We start from the raw sequence: 14,881 nt of genomic DNA, 5'->3' as shown, positions 1-14,881 counted from the left end.
TCCAGCCAGCTACTGAGACCACAGAGGGACTGGACTGATAGAGACTGGACAGCTAACGGACTAAAGTCCAGTCATTAAAAAAAAACACATTAAAGAATGAGTAGAGTTTGTCCGTCTTAGTGGGGGGGAACCCCAGACCACCTTGCGCTGAGCTGACCCCTCTGAGAGAGCTACTCTGAAAGAGAGATACAAGCTGTGTTCGGAATCGCTCCCTATTCACTATATAGTGCACTATATAGGGCGTCAGCCATTTTGTTTGTAGTGTCCGAATTCTCCACGGAATTTTCGTTCCCTATATAGTCCACTATTTATTACCCACAATTCACCTTGATTTGCAGGGAACAGTGCATGTACCCTACATTTTCTCCGTTCCCTAGGTAGTTCACTACATGGTGAACCCTATATAGGGAATAGGGAGTGAGGGAACGAGGGAGTGAGGGGACGAGGGAGTGAGGGGACGAGGGAGCGATTCCGAACACAGCTCTAGTTTCACCAACATGGATGTAATAGCAGGGGAATCTTGCATTGGACACAGTGTACATGCCATCTTTCAAAGACACAGCAAAGCATCGACGGATATTATAAGTCTGATACAGAATCTTTATGTTGATTGTTTATTGTTAGTTTAATATTTGGAGGCAAATCCAGCCCCTCACCAGTTGTGTAGTGTTATAAGAGGAGCTATTAGTTATGGTTTTGGGATCATATTTGAAAAAATAATAACTTTGAAGCAGAGACCGAGACTTAGTGTCGTCAGCCACAGATTTAATAGACATTCCACACCTGATGTTAACAAAGCCTGTCTGTGTGCGTAGCCTCAACACCATCTAGCCAGGCCCAACGTTTGAATGTTAAGGAGGTTCAGTGTGTCTGTGTGTTTAGCGCGTCTGAATGTATGACATTTTTAGAAGAAGCAGGAGAAGGTGAGCGTACTGTTTTGTTCGGGGCCGATGTGTCCATGTTCACCTCATCAACACAGATAGATAGATAGGTTTTTACTTCGATATTTCTCTTTCTATGACCTGTGCTCCACAGCCATTGCTGCACAGGAACAAAAAAAGAAATGTTTTTATGTCATGTGTAACCACATCAAATTAGCACTAGCCTATGATATGTGTGTTCACATGCATTATGCACACCTATTTGTATATATGTGCAAAATAATGAATGTTAAATACACTATGAAGTTTATTTAACTGTAAATGTTATAATTAATGAGTTTTTTTTTATCAGTTTCAACAAAGCATCGATCTGACTTGCATCTGTAAAAGTCGAATGCGTCCACAGTGTCTGACCATAGCCTAATGGCTAGCAAGCTAGCAGCTTTGCCATGTTGCTCTATCATTCCATTCCAGCTAGCATCTGGATGTCCTTTCAACACTGTATATTTGATAACAGCCCTGGGTGAATGTTTATTTACCTAGCGACTTTGTAATGATCCCCAGGTTAATATTGTAAATGAGATTATAGTGGTTTAGATTGGGGTCTTGCAGGAGGCCAGTCTGATATGGGTAGATATGAAGAGGTCCGTTTGATTCGGTTGAGCTTTGCACTACAACAGATGCACTATTCTTCCTACAGTATGTAGAGTTGGTATGAAATACAGTATGTAATAGATGATGGTCATTTTGCTCTCATTTTGGATATTGGAAGCAGAAAAAAAGAGGCATCTTACCCCATATTTTTAAACACCATCTTTTTGAATTAATAATTCACAATAATGAACTACGCCCTGTAGATGAATTGACATGAAGGGAAAATAATAAAATATAAAAGCGATTTAAACTTTTCTGCTGGTTGTGCTTCATCATGTGAACATATAACTCTCTTCCACCAGGTGGCGCTATTGTTCATGACCCAGGTCCCTAAAACTACTGGTCCTGTATATCGGTGTCTCTCAAACCTCCGGCCTGGTGGTTCGCACCGGACCCTGGCGTGATTCAGCTGACACAGACAGACAGTCATCTCATACTAGTCTGAATGGAAGAAGTCCCTCAAAAGGGAATGATTTAACTGGCTGCTCGTTGACTGACTGCTCCCTTGTCTCAATGAACATCAAGAGGAGTCAAATTTCAAGATATCGAGGCCTCAAATGCATGTTGATTTTAAAGAAGGAAATGTGAGAAAAGCTGTTCTAAAAGAATAATGTCACTTTATTCCACATTTTCGTGCGGTTGTTTACTTGCCGTTCGGTATGGGGCTCGTTAAACCAGACACCCCATATGGACCACGGTTCACAGCACATCCCTACAGGGCTAAGGCACAACAGCATCTCATCTCATAAATAGGAAATGTAACAATAACAATAGTCATATCAACAATTATAATACACCTTTCCTCATTTAGAAGATGAAACAAAGGCTTACAAATATTAAAAAACAATTTTTCAGGTGCATGGATTCTAGCTGTGACCTATCAGTCCTGTAACTTAGAGACTGGGTTCTCACAGCTGTAGCTGAGGCCTGAGAACCGAGGGTCTATATGAGCAGTGGAACCTGCTGTGGGAGCAGTGTTCTCTTTGGGGGGGTTATCGGGGAGGGGAGGAGCCGGGTTCAGGCCGCTGGCTCCCCGGTGTCCCCCTTGGTCTTGGGCTCCTGCCACCACTCCGCTACGAAGGACTCCTCGTAGTCTCCTAGCCCCTCGAACTCGGCGTCGGGAGGGTCAGAGCGGGCCACGCCCACCTCCTCTGGACTCACCACATCCTGCCAGGAGAGATGGCGCGGGTCAGAGGTATAGAAACGTGCGCTTCAGCGCCTTCTGTTTCTTTTCTTGGTGGTGTTGTTTTGTTTCTGCCCCCCCCTCCTCCTCCTCCTCCCCCCTCCTCCTCCTCCCTCCCCTCTTCCTCCTCCTCCCCCCTCCACCTCCTCCTACCCCTCTTCCTCCTCCTCCCCCTCTTCCTCCTCCCCCCTCCACCTCCTCTCTCCCCTCTTCCTCCTCCTCTCCCCCCTCTTCCTCCTCCCCCTCCCCCTCCTCCTCCTCCTTCACACCCTCCCCCTTTGTCTTTTTCTCTCCCAATTTCTCTCCAACCAGAGCATGCTGCAGTTTTATTTTTCTGCTTCTGTCTCTCTGTCTTTTCCTTGTAAGAGCTCCTGGCCCCTCCCCCTCAGGTCAGGGCTGTGTGGTCAGCTGGGAGGGGCCGGCCAGTGGCAGGGCCCCAGCGGCCAACACCTCCCAGCTACATTCCACACTGCCCTGGCGGAAAAAACACTGCTCCCTCCCTCCCTCTATCCCTCCCTCTCGTCATCTCTCCTCCTCTCTCCTACCAACCCTCCATCCATTCCTCTTTCTGCATCGTTTTAGCTCTGTCTTTTTGTCCACCAGAGTGGACTGAGAGTGGACGTCGACCGAAGCCGAGAGACCTTACCTCATCGTCCGTCTGAAGGTAGTTCAGCGCAAACTCCAGCATCTCCCTCTGCTTGGTGGTTTGGTTGTAATACCGCTGAGCCTCCTGGGAAACAAACACGGCATGTCAGTCCTACGGTCTCCCCCCCCAAACCTGAGCCATTCCGAGCCATGCCAGGCTATCGCTGCGACCGCGTTATTCCCGCGATGGGTCATGTTCTAGAGACGCTCCAGGCTGTCAAAATTCTGTTTGATTGCTTGGCGCGCTGGATACATTATCATTACGTGAGTCATTCTGAGTAGACCAGGCTGGATGCTGTTATTTGCCGACACAACAGACACTGAAAATAGCCTCCTGTCTAATGCATGAACATAGACATCTGTTGTTTTTAAATTATTTATTCACAGGGAAAATTTGAATTAGAAAATCATTTGACTGTGTGGTCGCCATGGCACACTGGGCTATTTCATTCTATTTAAAATGTACAACCCTTTAATAACTGGCCTTTTCATTTATTGTGTTGATTTGGTTTCCTGTTGATTCATTGATTTAAAACAAATAACAAACAAATCTCATTTCAGTTTTCTGTAAAATCATTCCTATGTCAAAAGCATGGTGCAGGAATGAATAGTCACGGGAATAACGGTTGGCTTTTGCCCTTTGACCCTAAACCCAGTCCTACATGTTGCCTGTAACGGCAAGAGAGAAAAAGCTAATAATGCCAGATGGTTTATGGTCCCTCCCTGATAAACCACAGGTCTGCGTTGTTTGTCCTTGTGGTCAGAATGTAAAAGTATTTACTGCCTAACAAAAGGGCATGGCAGTAAAACGGCTTTCGTTTCGTTTGCTGGTCGACAGCAGCTGCAGCAAACGAGAACGCTGGTGTGTGATGCACGATGACCGAGGAGTTAAATAATCCAATCCCTTTTTATAGGATTCAAATGACTACCCTGGCATTGTGTTAGTGTTCACGCCAAGACATTGTGTGCATCTCCTGCAGTGAGCAAACTACGGCACTGCTTTGTTTGTTGTTCTGCGGCTGGCCTAAGGTCTCAGCTCCAGTTCTCATGCAGTTAACAAAAGTGAATGTTTAGGAGGCCCCGAGTCAGTCGGTGGTCTGGGTCAGGGTGAGGATGTCGCAGGGTTCCAGCGGGGTGGACCGGGTGGTCACTCACCAGGCGGGGCTGGAAGTGGTGCTCCTCCAGGCCCCACTGCTCCCGGTAGAAGCGGTAGTAGACCATGTTCTGCTGCATCACCTGGTCGCTGGCGTCGAACAGCATGTAGCTGGCCGCACACGGCGCCGCGTTCCTCACATCGTTCACTGCAGACGGGTTATTACAATGTTATTACAACTTGTTATTGGTTCCCAAATAATTGGCCCAGCTGTGAACTGTATTTAAATGGTCACTGAACCTGTAACTTTCATACGTTCTGACGAAGGCTGATTGCCGAAACGCGTTAGCGTATTTTGTCCTCCTTGAATTGAACAACTGAGATGTGCTACCACTGCAATGTTTGCAACTTTTTCAATGTTATTGCAACGTTACTACCTCTGTGCCTGAGGTGAACGGGTTTAAACTCACTCCTCAGTCTATCTCAGAGGAGCGTCATCTCTGGTCCTTACGTTTATAGTAGGCAAACTGGAGGTAGTGGTACATGGTGGCCACAAACTTCTCCACGAAGAAACCTCCGACGTTGGGCTTCAGGTGGTCCTCACAAGTCACCTTACACCTCAACACCTCGGTAAAGAAATCTGAAGAGGGAAAAAACGGATATACAGTTCATCTGATTCTCTACGGCTCAAGTTTTGGCCCTTTCAATAACAACGATTGAAAGGAGATGATCATCCTTACCTGCTAGTGTCGGGTAGAAGTCTTTGGATTCTGTGATCTCATAGGGGCCCTCACATCCCAACAGACAGAGGTCGTACATCCTGAAGTACTCGGTCGTGGCTTGCTCCATGTTCCTGGCGCTGCTGCTGAAGTCCCCGGAGTTGTAGAGCTTGACCGCTTTCAGGAACACGCCCTGGTAGAGATGGAACCGTATGAAAATTTCATATCACGATTATAGTAACTGAAATTATCAAGGTTATCAGTATTATCACGATATTATAAAGTGTGCAGAATATTTTCAACTCTTGATACACACACTGAATTAATTTCACTAAGTTTTATATTGAAACCCACAAATACAATTATCAGCACTGTGCACTTTTTGTTGGCATAAACATTAAAATAATGTGTCTTGGAGACTGTTGCTAGCTTTGCTTGATGACGGACAGTAGTGAGCTTTTCAAAGCACAGAAATCAAACACGGTTTTAATGATAATTTCATGGCGATAAATTTAATTTAATTTTATCGCGGTATATCATTATAGCGGTTATCGTTACATCGCTACACCCTGGAGGACAGAGTGGACAGTGCAGCGTCGGGACACGCTGGTATCGACTGAAGGTTGAAGTCATGGAGGAACTTAGAAGCATGTTGAGAGGATTTCACACGCAGCCGCAGAACAACATTGGAAGGTGCCGACCGATTAGGACGGAGACACCGGAGACGTTAATACACACTCAGACTGTACTCATATGCATCCATACATAGTATGTTTTAGTGAATGTGGGTGGAACTGTATTGACTGTTTTATGTATGTTCTTGTGTATGTTTTTTTTGTTTTGTTATGTCCACCAACGAGGACCATGTTGGAAACAAGTGTCTAAGTATGCTTTTATCATGCTATCCTCTGGGATGTACTCTTTGTACTTTTACCCAATAAATCAATCAATCAATCAATCAATACCGGAGGCGTCCTACTGACCTCGTAGGCGCGTTCCTCGTGGTCGACGAGGTACTCGTCCACGTCGAAAAGGCTCTTGTAGTACTTCATGTTCTTGGACAGGTAGGCGTCTTCTGGGTTCATCTGGAGGAAAGTGTGGGCAGATGACACGGCCTTCTCCAGGTTGTTGAGCTGAGGAAGACAGATAGACTTGAGATCGCTACTGAGGGCCTCGTGAGAGACTGTGTTCTGTGGCACATCCTTCCGGTACCTGGTTCACATTAAAGCACAGGCTCTCTTTAGGGGCGCCCGATAGCTCAATGGGTTGGGGCGCTTACCAGGTAAAGGTCCTTACCGCGGAAGCGTGGGTTTGATTCCGACCCATGCCCTTTGCTGCATGTCTTCTCTCTCTCTCACTCTCCCACCTTTCCTGTCTGTCACCTACACTGTGCTATCATAATAAAGCAGACATGCCTCTCTCTACCAAATGCTTCACTGAATAAAAAGGTGCTTCACCATTATTCACCTGTAGAAAAACATGACTCGGCTCACCAGCTGCACACAGATGTGATTCCGTCACACGACAGGACTTAGTCAACCAGACCAATTTCACAGTATGAAAATAATCTCTGCTAATATAGAGGCTCTGTTGGAAGGACAGGGGCTTTGACCTGGTCTGACCATCAGGTGTGGAGGAGAGGAGGGTAAAGTCTAAACAGAGTCTAGAGGAGTGTCCGTTAATGGTCCGGATGTTTCTGAATTGGGGTGACGAAACAATGATGCTCTAAACTGAGCCATGTTGAGATCCCTGCCTTGGGAGATGTGCTCTGCACAGGGGCCGCAATCCTGGGGGGGTCCCCCCCAATATTTGAGATCATTAAAATTGTCCCCCCCCCCAATATTTTTATTGGGGTAGTGGCATTCAAATGACCATACAGCCGCGTAGGAAGATGTCCCCCACAAAAAAATAATACTCTTGCAAAATTTCAATGTAAATGCCCCCCCCAAAATAAATAAATAAATTGGATACAGATCCCCGCCACTGGCTTGGCACAACTATGGGGATGACCGACAGTGACACAGGACAGCTGGCCTAGTCAGTGCATCTAAGGTGAGTGATTCCCAGGGGGCAAAGACTTGTTTGAGGAAAACCCGGCTTCGACAGGGAACCGTGAGGGCACAACAATTATTACATTCTTTATTAGCATGCTTTTACTTTAAAGTGAATCCTCTCCAGGGAAAAAAAAGGCTTCTACGTTGTTCATTTTGGGAGTACTGAGGAAAGTTAAGAGAAAATAATAAACCGATTGTTGGGGCAGGGGATTGGAGGGGGGTGGAGGCAGCTCGAGAGACGTGGCGTTTGTTCAACTGCTGAGTTAGCGGCTTTCTCGACAGGGGGGTGAATAAGTGGAGAGAAAAGAGTACTTTCATCTGTGTTGAGTAAAGATTGGGTTTACACGTTGTGAAGGGAACGTGCTACCGTGCGGCTACCATTCTGAACATGAATGGCCCAGTAGCCCACGCACACTAGAGTAGCCTACAGGCTCAAACCTACATTATAGGATTCCAACGTCCAGAACGAATTAGCTCCCACTTCTCCTCACAGATGACAATTTCAGGGCTGTTATTTTAGTCGAAAGTTGTGCCTCTACCGAGGATGGCTACAGATGACAGACATGCGCTTTGCAAGCTACTAATTGAATTAACTAGTCTAAACAGGGTAGCTGGAAGGTGTCCCAGATCTACCTACAAAATCTAACTATCAAATAAATAAAAACAATCAAATAAGAATCATTTAGTTGTAAAGGCCTTCAATCCAGATTGTGCTACAACTAGACCGGGCTACCTCCCTGGAAGATTATGGCATCCGATGAAAATGCTTTACTACATTGAAGTCCATCATTTCACACCTCTACAATCTCACCTGGTAGTAGGCATATTGTATGTACCGGTATGGTATTCTCTTCTCAAAAGCTTCCAGGACGTCCCGTTTTGGATATGCTAATGCAAACGCTGGAAATGTTGTCTTGCACTTTTTGAGACACGACGCACGGAGTAAGAAGTGTCGAATGATGCGAGTGGTGCTGTCCGCAAAGAGCGTGTCGTTGTCCCGGCTGACCGCGGAGCAGTTCTGGCTGCAAAACGACTCGCTGTCCTTCAGAAGCCGATGAAGTCGCAAACTGAGTTCCAGGTATCTGATGCTCTCTTTCCAGTTCTGTGCGGCGTACTGGTCCAGGGCATATCCATAAGCAGAATCCAGCGGCATAAGCTCGTTCTGGGGAAAACTTGTGAAGCTGTATTTTTCATACTGCGCTTCGACCAGAACGGGGGCGATCAAAACTATACAGAGCCAAAATGAAGGCCAGCTTCTTTTAAGAAGATTGCGCGAGAACATGATCTCACTCTTTCATTTGCCGATTCCACATCGAACATCTGTGTAGATTAAACTATCCGGGATTTTCTTCACCAGTGACCAGTCATGTCTGCCTGCACGTACATCGCATTGGCCAGGCTCGCAGAGGAGGGGAGGAGGGGACAGAAGTTTGGATTCTGGGAGTCCTGCTGGGAGTCAGACGTAAGAGGCAGAGATTCCGGACCCGGAACCATCTCTGGGTCATAACGCCTTACCATGTTAATGGACCATCTGTATCAGTTAATGATAGCCTAAATAAATCTAATTAAATGAAATATAATTGTTGTATGAATGTCGTTTACACAAATTCTTTTTGACAGTTATTTGACTCGTAAATGTGACCTTTATTATGATATTTTACACATAGCCCAGGTCTAATCTGAATGCTAATTTACCATTTATCAACAGGGGCATAGTTATTAGCGGGCCGTAGTCGAATCAACTAACATTCCAAAGGAAAAGAGACAGACATGTTGAGACATGGGATTGAGATCATAGCATTGACATGCGATGGGATTGAGACATTGGTTGAGATCCTGCACAGGATCAGAGGTAGTCTGAGTTTATTTTAGGCCAGATTATAAAATCAAAACTGTCATAGATATAATGCACTCGATCTATATTTATTTTTTTAAGAGGTGGTAGCCGAAATTACCCAGACATGCTAACAGGACTCTAGGACCCTGGGTAAACAGCACACAGAATAATGAGCCTTTCTTCCCAAAGCAGCCAGATGTGCGCCACTCCGGCCTACTACCCGTAGTCCGGGATAATCTCCTGCAGTTGAGATGAACTCGCCACTTCTGCTATCAAACTCGAATAAAAACAGAAGAAGTGTTAAATAGTGCGAAATGTTGCGTTAATACCGACTCTAGACTGCCTATTCTCCCGTGCGCGCAGCAGGGTTGATCAGTGACCATGGGTTAGGTATTACGCCCACCGGTACACGTTTACAGAATTCCTTAAAAAGGAGGGGGGAACAGGGGCGACACCCCCCCCCCCCCCCCCCCAAAGCAGCTACGTCCGCACTAGTCTCTACGTCCTCACCGCACTTCCCCCTACACAAGGGCAGCTAACGGAGGAGCCAATTGATCTCTCATACAACGCAAAACCATCTTCACTTGACAATGGAATTGATATTTGCATTAATTTTGCTTACTGGGGTTTATGTAAACTGTAGCCCGGGCCCGTTAGATGATGTCGTTATTGATCGATACGACATTCCAAGAGTTTGTCCAAGAGAAGTGCAAACTGGAGATTTTGTCCGGTATCATTACAACGGCTCCTTCACGGACGGAAAGAAGTTCGACTCAAGGTAGGGTTAACCGCTATCAGGGCATTGTCGTTTGTTTGCAGAGGGGCTTCTTCAGTGTGAGATCATTTTACATAATCTCAAAGCAAAAACGGGAGGACATTTTGCTTTCCCGTTTCCCTTGGCAGTTGCAGACGTGTCTGCTCATAGCCCCATCTTAACTCAAAAGTTACTTTGAATCACTCTTCAATAGGTCAGAAACATTTGATGCACAGATTTTATAAGCATCGTATGTGCTACGATGTGGATGTTAAGTGCGATAGTGCAGTGCTTATCTGCCTGGATACTTCAATGTCGCGACGTGCCACGCACGCTCGGCTCAACTTGAGTGGGCATGTTTTTATAATGGGGAAACAATTATTCCATTTTGAGAATTGTCTAAATAGATTTTGCATACCGCATTTAAAACATATCCGGTTTATCAGCCTAATGGGTCATACTATTTAACGTAGGCCTAAAATGTGCTTGGACGCAGTGAAATGTTTTTTTGCAACCATGACTAACTCTTTCATTCTTTGTCCGTCCTTCCCTCGCCCCCGTGGGCAGCCTTGAGCGCGGTGCCCCCTTCGTGGGTCAGGTGGGCCTGGGCCGCCTCATCACGGGAATGGACAGGGGGGTCCAGGGCATGTGCGTCAATGAGCGCAGGAAGGTGACCGTCCCTCCACACCTGGCCTACGGAAGCCTAGGAATAGGTACAAGTCACATTCCCTCTGAACAATTATGGAAAATGGGAGACAAACCTGATACAGTTTTCTTTCTAGCAACCCATTGTTAATACATGCCTGTTAGGCTAGTGACAATTGCGAAAGCCGTCAACCCAATCTCTCTCTCTCTCTCTCTCTCTCTTTCTTTCTCTCTCTCTCTCTCTCTCTCTCTCTCCGTCTCTCTCCCTCTGTCTCTCTTTGTCTCTCCCTCTCTCTCCCTCTCTCTCTCTCTTTGTCTCTCTCCCCCCCCCCTCTCTCTCTCTGTGTCTCTCTGTCTCTCCCCCAGGTGACACCATCCCTCCAGACACTGTGCTGGTGTTCGACATCGTCCTGATGGACATCTGGAACACGGACGACAAGGTCCAGGTTCGAACCCTCAGCAAACCGGAGGGCTGCAAGCGGACCGTGGAGGTGTCCGACTTCATCCGCTACCATTACAACGGCACCCTGCTGAACGGCACCCCATTCGACTCCAGGTGAACCATCTCCGTTACCAGACCACTGTAACAAGAGTGTGTGTGTGTGTGGGTACCGTAGTCAGTGTTTTGCATATGCATACATGTGTATTTAAACCGTTTTTGTGTCTCAATCAGCTACTCTAGGAACTCGACCTATGACACCTACGTGGGACAGGGTCACCTCATCAAGGGCATGGACGAGGGTCTCCTGGGCATGTGCTTGGGAGAGAGACGGACCCTCACCATGCCTCCCTTCCTGGCCTATGGAGAGAAGGGCTACGGTAACAACCACTGTTTATCACTCACCTCCATCCAGGGCATCTAACACAGCGTCAGCTGACACCCGGATATAATATAGCAGCTGTTGATTGATGTGGTAATATTAGCCTTGCAAATTTCAAGGAATTTCATTAATCGATAACTATTAACTTTAAACAATAGTTGATTAATTGATAAAAACGTTTTGCTCGCTTCATTTTTGTCTTCTTCCGCTGTGTCGTTGAGATTTCCCGGCATCCCAATTAGCCTTCACTACATGGCGTGGCGCCCTCATGTGCAGTCAGAACCTAAATCATGATTACATTCCACGCAACTACCGTTGATAACGTTCTTTCTCCCTTCAAAAAGTTCCATTCCATTAACAAGCAATCAATTAAGTAACCAAATCTTACTTGAGTAAATTCTTATCGGCGATTAATCGATAGTCGATTAATCGATAGTCGATTAACTGTTAACATCCCAAGGTGATGTCATAGCCTTTAACCGTCCTACCTCCTTCAACAGGCACCCAGATCCCCCCGGAGGCCAGCCTTGTGTTCGAGGTGCTGCTGGTTGACTTCTTCAACCCTAAGGACAACCTGACCGTGGTGGTCAAGGAGGTGCCCAAACCCTGCACCCGCAGGAGCGTGGCCGGCGACTACATCCGCTACCACTACAACGGCACCTTCCAGGACGGCACGGTCTTCGACACCAGGTGCGCCGCGTCCGCCTCCGCTCTGAACCCCCCGGTCGTGCTCTCTGCCGCGGCGACGGTCCGCTAAGGTCCACGCGACGTATGTTTCGTCACCAGAGGGTGTACGGACAGCCACGCACACCCCTTTTTTCGCGAGCGCGCGTGCTAGTCCGCACACCCTCTACACTGTACAAAAGCACCAACTGCCAAGCAGACGTATAAACAGAAACCCCCTTCGCGTACGCAGCTGTTTGCGTACGCGTCCGTTTAACCCAGGCTTAAAGCGCACCGCGTGGTGTGATTATATCCATAATTACAACCAAGTATATCGAATCATATGGGGTCCATAAAGTGCAGAAAGGTTGTAAAGCTTAACTATGGTTGACATTCCTCTGTAGCTACCAGCGTAACAGCACCTACAACACCTACATCGGCATGGGCTACGTGATCTCGGGCATGGACAAGGCTCTCCAGGGGTTGTGTATCGGGGAGAAACGGAGGGTCATCCTCCCCCCTCACATGGCCTACGGAGAGAAGGGAAGTGGTGAGTCTGTGGCCTTGGGTCTCTCCCTAATTTCTTCTGGCCTACAATGTGTACTCATCAAAGAACGGAGGAATGCGCGCACATCAAAAAGTGCAGGTGCTGGACCAAACGAATAAACTGAAGAAATAAAGACGGTCCGCACACTGTATAAAGCTCCCGATGTGAATTTATGTGCAAATAAACTTTATACAGTGTGCCCAGGACCGTCTTTATTTCTACAATGTGTACTCCACTTCATAGAAAGTGCCTAAGTAGAGGGACATTCTAGCTAGCAGTCTAGTGCAAACGTAAACGCACTTCTCCTCCGCGCCACAGGGGACATCATCCCTGGCTCGGCCGTGCTGGTCTTCGACATCCACGTCATCGACTTCCACAACCCCAAGGACCCCATCGAGATCAAGGTCACCCACAAGCCCGAGTCATGCGAGCTCAAGAGCGAAGTGGACGACCTGATCAAGTATCGCTACAACTGCTCCATGATGGACGGAACTCTGCTCTACTCCTCGTGAGCGCCCCCTGTCTGCCACACTGTCACCTAATCACTGCTGGCTCCTTGTCTGGTTCCAGTAGGTCCACAGCAACACCTAGCAGGACGATCATAACTCAGGCCTGGGTCCACATGGGGCCTTATTATGTGTTTAGTGATTAAATCCATGTTTAAAAAAGCCAAAAAGAAAGAAATTATTGTTCTTATTATCTTATTGTCAGACTCTGACCAGATGTAGAAAGGCAAGGCAAGTTTATTTGTATAGCCCATTTCAGCAACAAGGCAATTCAATGTGCTTTACACGAGACATTAAAAGCATCAAGACAAAGTGCAACACATAAATAATAATAATAATCCGAAATGCAAAAAAGGACAAAAAAGGTTTAACAGTGTGATTCTTCTTGCAGGGACCACTATGACTCACCTCCCATCACCACCCTGGGGGCCAATAAGGTGATCGAGGGTCTGGACGAGGGCCTCAGGGGCATGTGCGTGGGCGAGAAGAGACAGGTGGTCGTCCCGCCGCACCTGGGACATGGCGAGGGCGGAGGTCAGTGAACCGGACTCGCGCGGGGCTACTCGGGGCGTACCGTACCGACCCGTTCGTACGTGGCATCCATGGGGCCCACGCGCCTGTTAGGGCCATAGTCTGTTCCTCACGCTCTCTCTCTCTCTCAAATTCAAATGAGCTTTATTGACACGATAGGTGAAAAGAACCCACATTGCCAAAGCAGTACATAAAATCAATATTCAAAAAATCAACATTCAGATTATGTATAAATAAATAAATAAAAAGTGAGTGTTAGGGGTAACTTTCATCCATAAAGGAAGAGAATAGCCAACACCCTAGCAGCCACATGCATACATTCACTCTCTCTCTCTCTCTGACCTCTGCGTCCTGCAGCCAGAGGGGTGCCCAGCAGTGCCGTGCTGTACTTTGAGCTGGAGCTGCTGGACCTTGAGAAGGGTATCCCAGAAGGCTACATGTTCGTCTGGCTGGGAGACAGCCCCAACCCCCTGTTCACCGCCATGGACCTGGATAAGAACGGAGAGGTTCCCCTGGAGGAGGTAAACCTGCACTAGCTACACAAACACCGACTAGCACCGTCTCAAACCACAGTACGTTCACGCAGCCCGTTTATAAATAATCTTTCTCTCTTTTCTCTCCTCCTCCTCCTCCCTTCTCGTCTCCCTAGTTCTCAGCCTTCCTCACGCAGCAGGTGAAAGAGGGCAAAGGTCGCCTGCGGCCGGGGATGGACGCGGATAAAATCATATCGGACATGTTCACCAACCAGGACCGCAACAAGGACGGGAAGATCGTGGCGGCCGAGCTGAAGCTGAAGGTGGACGAGGACCTTCCCAAACACGAGGAGCTGTGAAGGGGGGCGTGGTCAGCGAGGGCAGAGGGGCGTGGCTCCGTCAGGATGTTCACACAGACTAGCGTCTATGCAATGAGCGTTTAGGTGATTATCAACTTGTGGTGCTCTCTCTCGGAAACGAGCCGAAGAACATGTTAGATAAGGAAAATGCTAGCGGTACGTGATGTGTCGTGTGTGAGTCTCAAAGTGATCTGTGACAAAATGCTTTCTTAATTTGTTCCTTTTTGATATGTCTTGAGTATCAGTGACAGATATTGTACTAAAGCAACTACCCTTGTCTGCCATTTGGGCTAGCCTTTTCTCCCAGGATGCACTGCAGGTGGGTTCAAAATGGCTGATAGAAACGATGACTGTGCCCCAAGCCCCGCCCTCTGAATTTAAAATGATGTAAAGACTGGGTTGTATATTTTAGAGTGGCTATTTTGTGCAATACAAGATTTTTTTTTAAACTAAAGTGCCTTGCATTGTGTATCTTATCACAGAAAAAACAACAGCTGTTTTTATAATAAAAATTAC

The 14,881-nt window shown here is 47.1% G+C and overlaps 2 protein-coding genes across 2 annotated transcripts; one reads left to right on the top strand and one right to left on the bottom strand.

Moving 5' to 3' along the window:
- Window positions 1–2,152: 2,152 nt before the first annotated feature.
- p3h4 (prolyl 3-hydroxylase family member 4 (inactive)) lies at window positions 2,153–8,636 on the bottom strand. Its single transcript, XM_084448385.1, has 7 exons — window positions 8,041–8,636; window positions 6,159–6,308; window positions 5,197–5,368; window positions 4,968–5,096; window positions 4,519–4,664; window positions 3,365–3,448; window positions 2,153–2,702 (listed from the first exon to the last, which is right to left on the bottom strand). The coding sequence occupies exons 1-7, from the start codon at window positions 8,509–8,511 to the stop codon at window positions 2,553–2,555; spliced, it is 1,302 nt and encodes a 433-aa protein (XP_084304511.1). The 5' UTR covers window positions 8,512–8,636; the 3' UTR covers window positions 2,153–2,552.
- A 937-nt stretch (window positions 8,637–9,573) lies between these two features.
- Window positions 9,574–14,871, top strand: LOC311317644 (peptidyl-prolyl cis-trans isomerase FKBP10-like). Its single transcript, XM_084448725.1, has 10 exons — window positions 9,574–9,844; window positions 10,388–10,533; window positions 10,832–11,021; window positions 11,139–11,284; window positions 11,787–11,976; window positions 12,354–12,499; window positions 12,815–13,004; window positions 13,394–13,536; window positions 13,891–14,054; window positions 14,183–14,871. Exons 1-10 carry the CDS (start codon window positions 9,657–9,659, stop codon window positions 14,363–14,365), a joined length of 1,686 nt encoding a protein of 561 aa, XP_084304851.1. The 5' UTR covers window positions 9,574–9,656; the 3' UTR covers window positions 14,366–14,871.
- Window positions 14,872–14,881: the final 10 nt, after the last annotated feature.

The sequence above is a fragment of the Borostomias antarcticus genome (assembly GCF_949987555.1).
Source record: "Borostomias antarcticus genome assembly, chromosome: 14".
Taxonomy (NCBI): domain Eukaryota; kingdom Metazoa; phylum Chordata; class Actinopteri; order Stomiiformes; family Stomiidae; genus Borostomias; species Borostomias antarcticus.
Note: the sequence above shows the minus strand (reverse complement) of the source record. Positions and strands in the feature narration are given on the sequence as shown.